Below are 12406 nucleotides of genomic sequence, written 5' to 3' on the forward strand. Positions count from 1 at the left end.
ACTCGCTCTGTGAATTCTCACAAGTTTCTTTACACTTTCTGTCTTGGTTTTCCCATCACTAAAATGAGGATGCTAATAGTCCCTATTCCATAGGGCTGTGATGAAGACTGAGTTAAAATGTGATCAGAGGCTGGAACAGTTCCTGGCATATACCCAGCAATGTCTGTTGGTTAAATTTTAAAATAATAATAAAGCAATGAAACAGAGACAGAAAAGAGAATGGTGGGTGCCAGGAGCTGGGGGAGGGAAGAATGGGAATTTGTTGTTTAATAGGTATAGAGTTTCAGTTTTGCAAGATGAAAAGAGTTCTGAATATTGGTTGCACAACAATGTGAATGTACTTAACACTACTGAACTATACACAAAAATGATTAAGATGGTCAAGTTTATGTTATGGATCTTTTACTACAATTTCTAAAATGATTATTTATCTTAACTACAAAGTTTCTTTTTGCATTGGTATATTGCAATGGGGTGATGGTAAGTTATACCCTGAAAGCCAATGATAGCAGGACATTTCTTTAAATTGCCAGGTGATTTCTCTGAGCAACAATCCTCCAGCCCCTCACTTGATAGTCTTGCTTTTCTATACAATGGTTGGCAAATTACCTCCTGAGAGGAACTGGAAAGGAACCTGAGGAAACTGAGACTGATAAATGTTTGAAATGGATTATGGGGATGTGGAGAGAGAATGCTGATCAGGAAGAGACAGAACTGTCTCTGTGGCCCCAGATGAGGTTGGAAACCACACATGTTCCAAACAAAATAGGCAAGTGTTTCTGAGCCATTTTGAGTGGAGAGGTTGACTTTGGAATGTTGGCATTTCTGGGACATTGTGATGAATAGAGGAGACAAGATCACTTATTTAGAACCTGAATTTCCCCAAATTCAGAACATGTGGTCACTGAAATGCCATTAGAATGGCAGGCCATGCTTTGAGCATTTTATTGTAAGAAAAATGTTTTTATCTGTAATTTAATTTGTGTGCTTCGCAGGGTTAGGAAGATGGTACTTTCTGAGAATGTAAACTATGCAGCCAGATATGTTTCCCTTTAAACTAACTTGCCAAAGAATACATAGGCCAAAATTAAATCCGATTTACAGTAATTGGCATGACTTGGGGAGCTGATGACATCTCACATTCCTTACCCTGATTGATTCATCACCCACTAAGCTTCATCTTGTGAATTATTTTCTTTCTTTTTTTTTTTTTATCCTCACCCGAGGACATTTTTCCATTTTTTGTTCAGATGGAGCGGGAGGGAGAGAGAGAGAGAAACATCGATGTGAAGGGACACATCGAGTGGCTGCCACCCGCACAACCAACCAGGGCCGGGGACAAACTGCAACCGAGTTACGTGCCCTTAGCGGGAACCGAACCTGGGTCTCTCTGTACCGCAGGCCGATGCTCCAACCGCTGAGCCAAACTGGCCAGGGCTTGTGAATTATTTTCAATAGGCACGGCATACATTCTGAATTAATTTTTTCTTGGATTAGCATCAAACTTCGTTATCAATAGATAGTTTTTTCAATTTCTTGGAAATGTCTAATTCACCATCAGAACAAAGGTATAAGTTATTATCTAAAGCAGTGCAAACCCTGAGTTACACTGGGACCTCTCCTGCTCTGCTTTGGGGCACTAAGAACCTGAATTCACAAAGCGGGTTTCTGATACACATTTTGTGACTCCACTCCCTGCCTTTATCTCCACCTGATCCACCCTGTACCTTCACCCACATCTGACCACCTGACTTTACCCCCAGACTTCATCACCACCTGACCACCTGACACAGCAGCCTCCTGTGCGGTCCCAGTGCCCTTCCCCTGGGAGCCTCTCTGCAACACCATTACATCAACAAGAAACTTTCAAGCAGCTATAACCTGCAGTTTCTCCCCTGTCCCCAGTGAGTAGTTCTTGCCTTACACTGAAGCTAGAAATCCTCCTGCTGATTACTAAAAGTGAGCAGGAAGGTGGAGGGAGGGGCTTTCTCAGACATCTGACTATCCCTGTGCCATGTCATCTCACAGAGGAGCAGGAGCTTCCTTCATGCTTCTCTCAGCAGTGTTTACTCAATGTCTGGCACTTTGCAATCTCACCAGTTCAAATGAAAACTCCCATCTCTTGGCTTACTGAGAACTATCTAGTACTGTTTCTCCAAACCACAACCCTATTTCTTACTGATTCTGTGGCTTCATTTTATGCCTAAACTCTCTGATCACATTCTTTGAATGAAAGGGGAGGTTCATTAAACCTCTGCAAAGGTTCCTGTGCAGCCTTGGCCTCCAACAAGGGGCAGGTCAATCCCACACATGCATCTACAAGTACTGCTGTCCCTGCCGCCCAGGGCAGCAGAAACCCAAGAGAACTATAGGCATCCTGACCACAGCATCCAGCTAACCTGGGCAGCAGAGCGGCTCTGCCCTGCCAAGAACTAAGCCCTGCACTGACATGCCTCAGGGCCACATCTCTAGAAACTTCCCAAGTTTGTAAACACTTACCACTTAGTCACCTCCCTGGGTGATAAACTTATGACTGGTTGCTAAATTGACAAATTCACCTTTAACATCTATGAATTCTGCCCTTGTAACACACAAATAACTCAAGACACACTCAGTCCCTATCGAGTGCTTTATTTCCTAAGGATACAAGATCACCTGAAATGAAAACATTAAAACCCACTGTTGCTTTTCAATTCCAGGTACCTGCAGGGGGTTTTCCTTTCAGTTTCCTTGAATTCCAAGTCACTACACTGTCACCATCTTTTAGGGAGAATACAGGAACTCCTGCACATTCTGTTCTCTCTGCAAATGCATGGAACCTGAAACATGAAGAGATTTGCAACATTAGGCTGGAAGGTGGCATTTGTGCATGTCTATTCAGTCCCCCGAGACTGTGAACTTGTTCTTCCACACTGCCGGCACTACAGACTAGCTTTCCCTGAACCTTGTCTGTTCCCACAGATGGAAGACAGGGAGGTGGGAGAAAACAATCGTGGGTGCGTTGGGATTTTAACTGGTGACCCTTCTCTTCATTACAGAGTAATTGCTCAGACAAATGGTATTTCTTGACCCTGGAAAAGCGATATCCTCTGCTTACATTTATTCTTTGTTGCCAAGGTTTAATCATGGCAGCATAGTTTTGACAAGCCAAGTCTGATATGGCCCCACAGTGCCTACAGCCCTGCAGTCAGAGAGCAGGTGACAATAGGCACCATGGCTCATCTGTCAATGGCTGGCAGGCTGCAGTCACTTTTAACTCAGCAAACACACACTTTCCCAGGACCTATGCATAGTATGAATGGAAAGATTTCTTGTGTGGACAGGTTTGTAGAGACTGACTCCTCCAAGTATGGCCCCAGGAGCAGCAGCAGCACCAGGGATCTGGTTTGGGTGTATGTTGCCGCATCAACTCAGACACTAAATCCAAATTGGCACTTGAACAAGCTCCTCAGGGGACTCATGTGCACCTTAACACTCAAGGAGCGCTGGTGTAGTGCACTGGTTATGGACTAAGTCACACCTGAAGCCACTTACCTGGAATCTAAAAAATCAGTAATCATAGGAAATTTCTTTCAGATTGGCAGAGGAGGTCTCTGGGTAATGCTCCTCTAGGCTGTCTGGGATGGCCTGTTGCTACTCACTCAACCCAAAGAGAATTCTGAAGCACAGAATAGGTTGAATGGATGAATGAGCCAATAGCAGGAGAGGTGTGGGCCTCAACTGGGCCATAAAAAGCCTCAGTCCTGTCTTTCTTTCTTTCTTTCTTTCTTTCTTTCTTTCTTTCTTTCTTTCTTTCTTTCTTTCTTTCTCTCTTTCTCTCTTTCTCTCTTTCTCTCTTTCTCTCTTTCTCTCTTTCTCTCTTTCTTTTTTTAAATCCTAACCCGAGAATATTTTTCTATTTATCATCAGATAGAGTGGGATGGAGGGAGAGAGAGAGAAGCATTGATGTGAGAAAGACACATCAATTGGTTGCCTCCTGCACGACCCCAACCAGGGCCAGGGACTGAACCACAAATGAGGTACATGCCCTTGATTGGAATCAAACCCATGAGTCTTTGGTCTGTGGGCCAACGCTCCAATTGCTCAGCCAAACTGCCAGGGTGGTCTTGTCTATTTCTAAAGGGTTTCAGGTGACACTAGAATGATGGTGTGATGTCAGTGAACAAGCCGCCTTGACCAATGGCCCCTCATAAGGCCAATGGACTTCATCTGGCTGAGCCTACCTCCTGCTGGAACTTCCTCCAGAGCAGAAATGGCTAGCTTCCTAGCAAGGCAGAGAAGAGATGCCAAGGCTAGTCTTGGCAGGCCCCACACCCTGAGTGCCAAGGAGGCCTTTGGTGCCCAAGACTTTTCTACTCTCTGATGTGTTCTCCAGATTCAAAAATAAAACAAAGCAGCCATTCCCTCTGGCTAATATAGCCATGCTTGTGCAGAAAGCAAATCACCATTAAGATGGGCTCTTTGGAGAGCCTGCAGAGTACAGCACTGCACCTGAGGGCTGGTGGGTCTGCCCATACACAGCCTCAGACACAGGGGAACCCAGAGACCTGGCTCCTTGCAGCTGAGATGCTCAGGACAACTCAGTTGTCCTTACAGTTGGATAATAATTGCACTTTAGCTGGGACTCAAGAACCAAAAGTACAGAGAGACCAACTGGCAGCCCCCGTGCCCTAGCACAGTGTGGAGCAGAAGCACCACTGGTTGTAAGTTGGGCTCACTTTCCAGGGTCAGAGCAGGGAAGGAGGCTGTCTACACCTTTCTCATTGCATGGCGCATGACCTAAAAGCCAGGAGCTGAAATGCAGTGGTAAATTGTTGAAATTTGAAGGGTTAAAGTTCAGAGTGAACTCCCTGTTAAATTACCCCCTGGACTCTGGCCTGCCCAGAGAAAATGCCCAGAAGAGGACAAGCAAGGAAGGTGGCCCTGCCAGTTGCCTTTTTCTGCCTCCAATAGCAAATGTGGGGCAGAAAGTGTTTTCTGCAATTGGGGAGTTCAGGCACCCAGAATGGAAGCCAATTACCTGATGTTAGAAGATTTCCAGCCAGAGCAATGTTCCTCAGAATCCCCAGGGGTCCTGTTAAAAATGCATGTCCTGGCTTTCTCTAGATCAGTGGTTCTCAACCTTCCTAATGCTGAGACCCTTTAATACAGTTTCTCATGTTGTATGTGGGCATATCTGCATGTGGGTAGACCCTCCTGGAGATGGATAGAGGAGCAGTGTCTTGGCTCCCAAGACCATCAGAAATATGTTTTCCGATGGTCTCAGGCAACCCCTGTGAAAGGGTCAGTCAACCCCCAAAGGGGTCGCAACTCACAGGTTGAGAACTGCTGCTCTAGATCCTGACAGTAGCCCTGAGGCTGTGGCCAAAACATCTGCTTTTTAATCAAGCTCCCTTAGTAGTTCTTATGCAAAATGAAGGGTTAAATGCATATCCCCAGGTTCCCCTGTATTATGTGAAATTAGCCTGCAAGGTAAAGCCCAGGCCTCCAAATGATTAATTAGCTCCCCACACAAACAGGATGAGCAACTCAATTTGACAACAAATACTGAAGAACAGGCATTGCACTCATTTCAGATAGGCCAACTTACAAAAGAACCCAGTCACTCTCCTTGCAATCACATAAGCAGTTGGCCTTTCTCCACAGGGACTTAAACTCACACACAGACACGATGGTGGGTTATGTTTTAAAATGTAGATTTCGCCCTGGCCAGTTTGGCTCAGCGGTTAGAGCGTCGGCCTGCGGTCCGGAGAGACCCGGGTTCGGTTCCCGCTAAGGGCACGTACTTCGGTTGCAGTTTGTCCCTGGCCCTGGTTGGTCATGCGGGTGGCAGCCACTCGATGTGTCCCTTCACGTCGATGTTTCTCTCTCTCTCCCTTCCTCTCTCTCCCTCCCACTCTATCTGTACAAAAAATGGAAAAATATCCTTGGGTGAGGATAAAAAAATAAAAAAATAAAATGTAGATTTCATTATTATTCAGATATGATGAGGCTAACAAATCACTTCAACCACCACCAAAAAGATAGTTCATTACTCACAGAGTTCCTGCTATGAACCGAATTGTGTCCACCCTTCAATTTCATATGTTGAAGCCTTGACTCCTAAAGTGATTGTACTGGAGAGAGGGCTATAAAATCTGACCTATAATTAAGGTTAAATGAGGTCCTGAGGGTGGGGGTCCTGATCCTATAAAATTAGTATCCTTTTTTTATTATAGATGTCCCTCTGTTTCCCCCATTGACATCCCCTCCACCTTCACACACTGTTGTCTGTATCCATTGGTTATGCACATATACACATAAGTTCTTTGGTTTATCTTTTCCTACTCACTCCCCAAGCCCTTTCTGAGGTTTGTCAGTCTGTTCCCTACTTCCATGTCTCTGGATCTATTATGTTCATTATATTCCTTTTAAAAAGACCCACCAAGGAGCTTACATGCTCTTGATTCCCCACCCTTTTTCTCTCTTTCACCCCCTCCTCCCCCCATAAAAAGACAAAGCAAGAAGGCAGATGTCTACAAGCCAGAAAGAGCTCTTGCTAGAAACGGAATCTGCAGGCACCTTGATCTTGGACTTCCAACATCCAGAACTCTGAGAAATAAATGTCTGTTGTTTAAGCCCCACAGTCTTTGCTACTTTGTTATGATGGCCAGAACTGCCTAATATAGTGCCCAAGCAGAGGGGCTACTCCACCCCACACAGGGCCACAAAAGAAAGCACTGGTGGCGGGGGGAGAACATGGGCAAGAATCTGTACTGTGGTTTTTGCAGGAAGGAATGGGCAAGGCAGAGTCAGCAGGCATAGGATTGGTTAAATTTGAGCCATTTCAGTGAGTTCTTAGGTACAGGAGTTTCCTGGTATCTGGCTGTGAGGTGATCAGGGAATAGGGGTCCTGAGGGTGAGCACATGGGCTCTGCATTGGTTAGTTTGCACATGAAAGCTACACTCCCAGGGGAGTCCTTCACCTTCTCTAGGACTCAGCTAGCCCTGGGAGGGGCAGTCATTGCAAGGTCAGCAAGGTCCTAAAATGTCCAAGCATCCAAATTACAGAAAATAAAAAGGCAAGATTAGTACAGGGTAGAGAAGAAAAGGTACATGGAGACTCTAAAGGTGGCTAGAAAGATGGGAAGAACATAGCTGCAGATTGGTTAGGACCATGAAGAACCCAAGACTCACTCGCAATTTCTCCAGAGCATGTTTCTGCCTACCTGCTGTGGGTCTTGGCACTCAGATCCTTTAAGAAAGCTATAGTGTCTTCTCCTCTGGCATTGAAGGACACGGTGCAGACAGGACACGGGATCTCCAAAGCCCTCTGGAGGAGAAGCTGCTTGGATTCCTCAGGAATATCCCCCACCACAAAGTAGTAAATGGATTCAATCTGCAAAACAGTAGTACCAGCAATTTATCTCCTGACATACCCTAGCCTTGTACTGAACTCGTTGGCAATACACTTTCTACAAAATGGCATTTTTAAAAAAGTGGCAGGGAGAGGAAGAAGCAGAAAGGATAGCAGTATTGCTCACTGTTTTATGAGGACATTTGGGGACCAAGATCAGGAAGTAAGATATTCAAGGCCTGGTGCTGAAGAGGTCTACTGGGAGTGGCCATAGTCTCGGGTATCACAGGGGAAGGATGTGGTTGGCAGGTCTGGTGAAGAGCTTCCTCTGATCCCATGAGTACATCATACAGGTCAGGAGTGGCTGTTTTCAACACGAAGACACACAGCCACTATGGGCAGGAAGCTTATTAGCCATTTTCCATGGTGGAGCCAGAATTCTACAATTTAGCTCCTCCATCCTTGGTCTGAAGCAGAATGTGGCAGGAGGACACATTCCCAGTTGGTTCATCCTCTAGTCTCATCTCACAAGGAAGCACATGCCTGGGGAGGTGAGTCTGTCCTGACCTCACACAACAGGTTAAGAGCCAGGCCCACACACAAGGCCTTTTCTCTGGTCGCCATACTATGCCATGACAAGAATGAGAGAATGAGGACACACACACCAACCTTCAATCAGGAATCTGAGAGATGCATACCTCACCAATCAGGAGGCAGTCCCAAAAGCTCCTTGCTTAATTAGAGTGATGTCAAACCCACCCAACAACCCCTGTGATAACCATATCGCCCTTGCTCTCCCCGAAATTGTTTTGCTCCCTATCCACCCACTCACCTCCTCAAGAGCTCTGTAAGCTCGGGCAAGTGATTTTAATGAAGACGAGAGAGAGAATGCAGTTTACCTCATGACTGGGTTTAAACAAGATGACTTACACTTAAGTTTATAAATCTCAGAAAGTAAAAGCTCAGGGAGAGGCAGCACTACATATCATCTAAACCTGCCCAACAAACACTTAGATGGGTTGTCTCCACAGGTACCAGGGGGAAACCCCAGCAAATGTGTTGTGTTTTAAGAGATAAGTAAATCCCCTATCTCTTTAGGATTTACGAGCCTCTCTGCTCTAGTCACAAACCCCTGTTAGTACAAGGTAAACCATCAATGATCTCCCCTAGACTTCCAACCTGTGACTTAAACCAACCTAGCACAGAGATGGGCTTATGGTCAGCTCCCCAAATGGTTAGGACACCCTGTTGGCAGTAGCCAGGGCACACTGTGAGCCCCAGGAGCCAGGTGGGGGCAGGACACAGGCTGGGAATGAGGAGACCACAGTGGGAATGGAGACCAGCCTATGGAAGCAACAACCCTTCTCCAATGGGGCACAAAAGAGCCAGTCCCTAGACCCACCCTACTTCCCACCCCCACTTTTTCTCTCAGGCCTTTTAACTTCAGCTCCCTGATTTTAAAAAGGACCTAATGGGATGTAAAGACTGATGAAAGCTGTACATTCTCTCACCAGTCAGCCAAGTGGCAGGAAAAAACAAAAACAAAAAGAAGGAAGAAACAGTGTTCTCCAGATTCCTTATTATTCTTAATGCTGTTCTTCCAGTAAATGCACTAACTCCATTTTTCTCCTGCTGTTATACATTACCTGTGTGAGATGTAGTAAACGGACTCCACTGAGTGCACTCTTAGTAATTAGTGTTTCAGTGGTGTTGGTGCCCAAATGTTGCACAGGGATGGTCCATCCTTTCATAGGATCTAAATTCACACATGGCCTGAGACGGGGTAACAGACACAGGGGGTACTTTCTAGGGTTTGTTAGCTCAACAGGGAGGTCACTGAGGATAAACATCTCTAGGCGGTCTGTCGGCAGCTCAGACACCCTGCAGCTCCACTGCACGTCAGCAAACTAAGCTTCTTTGCTCTGGCAACAACCCAAGAGCCTGAAATCCTTGGACAGAAATGGTTTCCCTTGAGATCTCATCAAATTAAAAATTGCTGTAGCCAGCATTGAGTCAGGATTTTCTCTCATTTACTAAGGCTATAGGGTTATTTGTTAAGTTCATTATTTAGCTTCTTAATTGCCTATATTTTTGGTCAACTCTCAGGTATCTGTGTTACAGATTTCCTGGGACATGCTTTCCACTGAGACCACCTATCCCACCTCCATTCTCCTGCACATTGCCTTTTTGACTCTCCCTTCTACTCACATAAAGATATTGAGAAAAACAGAGAGGAAGATAATATGCTACTTATCACTATCCCCTCCCTAACCTGGCAAAATGCCTTTTAAAGTGAAATGACTCTGGGGTCACTTGCTATTTGGGATGACAAGCATGAATTACTTTATTCAACATTCACATAGTCCTACGGAATATGAATTCTGATTCTCATGCCCAGTTGAAAAAACTGAAGCCTGAACAGTTACATGACCTGGTCTTATAGCTGTAAACCCAGGCTACCTGACCCCATAAGCTTCTGTCCTTGTTTTCAACCACTTCCCCCTGTCACCTCATCATGACAAGGCTGGTCATCTATTAGAGAGGAATGTGAACTCCCAGAATTATGAAAGCAAGATCATGGGACACAAAAGTGGCCAGAGGCCAGGCAGCAATTTTACTTCCTTAGCTCCTACACCATCCAAGGCTCTGATCACCTGCTATCAACATCACTGACCAAAATTGGGTCCAGGAGGTTGTCTGGCTCAAGGACTTATCCTTCTGGGAATCCTTACCCCTACCCAGGACCTCTGAGCTCCTTGAGGCCAGGGCCAGTCTGGAGGATCAGCAGCAGCAACAGCCAGGACCAGGAGCAGCTTCCTCGCTGATCAGCACTTCCCTAAATGCTGATTTGCACTGAATTTGATAACACAAGACATGGAAAATATGTGGGTTACATTCAGCTATTTTACTGAGTCACACACTCTTGCCACTTTATATGACATAAAATAGGGTAGTGTTCTTCTGTATTCACTTAAAATGTCTTATTCTGTCTGAGCCATTTGTCCAGCAGCTTCCCACAGTAACCTGCATTCTTCCTGGCCAAGGAATCCTTAACAGCTTACCAGCCACAGATTTGGGGGGAAAGAAGAACCAAACTTGGAGAGGCTGCTTCCTCTCTGACTGCCCGCTGCTGCTCTAACCTCTCAGAAGCCCCCAAGGCCTCTGGGTCTAAAAATCTTCACTCTGGACTTCCAGTCAAGATGGCGGCATAGGTAAACACGGTATTGCCTCCTCCCACAATGACATCAAAGTTACAACTGTTGTGGCGTGAGAGAACCGAGAGACCACCAGAGACAAATTAAAGCCAAATAGAGAGCAAAGCCGCTGGTGACTGATCCTGAGTTCTCAGAGACCAGCCTTGGGGCCTCTAAATGTTGTGGCCTGACAGAATCAAAGAAAGACCCCTAGAGAATTAAAGTTCAAATAAGAGTCATTTATTAGACGGCTGGCATCTGATTCCAAACACCCCTGTGACAGAGTCGTCAGAATCAGCCCCGAAATGCTTTATTACATGCCTTCTATACCTTACAGCAAATAGGATCTTCTTGATATAATACCCAGGGCTACAGCAATGCTGTATAGAATTAGTTTGCCTTGCAGATAACAGGAACACCCAGGCTCACCCAGGCACACCCAGGTGCACCCAGGAATTTCAGGTATTTCAAGGTACATTGGGTCACACTTAGCCCCGAGCTGCACAAACATAAGCCTAATTCCTTGAGATTGTGGGGAAGGTCGAGTCTCTGACTGAAGACCTCCAGGCTCCGTGGACTCTGTCAGACATGTAGCCGGCTCCCAACAATTTCTTGGTTCAGGGAGTATTTCAATTTACTGAGGTTATTTTGACTGAACAGGTTCAGCTAGAGGGCATACAGTGACTTTCCCAATCATCAATTCTGGAGCAGCACAATAATTTACCAATCATCAATTATGGGGTTATAAACATGCCAGCACACAACTAAACTACAGAACAACCATCATTGAAAACTGCCTGAAATCAAGCTGAATGGAAATCCTACAACTATGGAATTAAAGAAGCAGCCACACTGAGACTGGCAGAAGGGGCCACACCGAGACTGGTAGGAGGGGGCAGAGGCAGAAGGGCTTGTCCCACATCCACGTGTGGTGGATAAAAATCAGGAGGACACCTCATCTGGGAAGGTCCTCCCTGAGGACTGAGGGGTCCCTGTCCCGCACCAGGCACCCAGCTCAGGGTTCCAGTGCCAGGAAGAGAACCACCATCACTTCTGGCTATAAAACCAGCAGGAACTGAGGCTGAGAGAAGCTGAAGCAGCAGGAGCCCCCAGGCAGCTCCTCTTAAAGGGCCCACACACAGACTAACTCGAACTTGCTCCCTCCAGGCTCTAGGGTGGGGGAGGCAGCTTGAAAGGCACCAGAGACATATGGGGGAAAACTGAGTTGTTTGGCATTAGAACAAGGGCTGGAGAGGCAGCTTTCTCCTGGACAGACTTGTTGTCAGAGGCCTTTGTTCCTTTGGTGAGCCCTTCTCTGGGGCTGCAGACTGTCACCATATCTGGGACTCCAGCAACCTGGCTCATACTGTTGGCCCCACCCCACCCAACTTTCAGGCCCACCCAAGCTGTTCCCAGTTGCTTTACCATAAGATTGACCTGTCTTGGATCCTGCTTCTGGTTTTCCTAAATTCTTTCAAACAAGCAGCATCTGGTCTCAGCTAGCCCCATACCTCTCGTTAAGTAATACATAAAAACAAACACAGGGAGGCAGCCAAAATGAAGAGACAAAGAAACAGGTCCCAAATGAAAGAATAAAACAAAACTCCAGGAAAGAACTAAGTGAAATGGAGATAAGCAACCTAACAGATGCAGAGTTCAAAACACTGCTTTTAAGGATGCTCGATAAACTTAGTGAGGGCCTCAAGACCATAAAAAAGGACCAGTCAGAAATGAAGGATGCACAGTCAGAAATGAAGGAGGCACTAACTGAAATAAAGAATAATTTACACAGATTCAATAGTAGAGTAGGTAAAGCCAAGAAGCAAACCATCGATTTGAAATATAAGGAAGCAAAAAACACCTAATAGAACAGCAA

General features: G+C 45.8%; 1 protein-coding gene across 1 annotated transcript in view; it reads right to left on the reverse strand.

The window, feature by feature from the left end:
• Positions 1 to 12406, reverse strand: part of VWA3B (von Willebrand factor A domain containing 3B) — a 219622-nt gene that overhangs the window by 182513 nt on the left and 24703 nt on the right. The window contains exons 5-6 of the mRNA XM_036263356.1: positions 7209 to 7378; positions 2704 to 2819 (exon numbers count right to left, since the gene is read on the reverse strand). Coding sequence (XP_036119249.1) covers positions 2704 to 2819; positions 7209 to 7378 — 286 coding nt within the window. The remainder of the gene's footprint in view (positions 1 to 2703; positions 2820 to 7208; positions 7379 to 12406) is intronic.

The sequence above is a fragment of the Molossus molossus genome, unplaced genomic scaffold (assembly GCF_014108415.1).
Source record: "Molossus molossus isolate mMolMol1 unplaced genomic scaffold, mMolMol1.p scaffold_m16_p_15, whole genome shotgun sequence".
NCBI classification, from domain to species: Eukaryota; Metazoa; Chordata; class Mammalia; order Chiroptera; family Molossidae; genus Molossus; species Molossus molossus.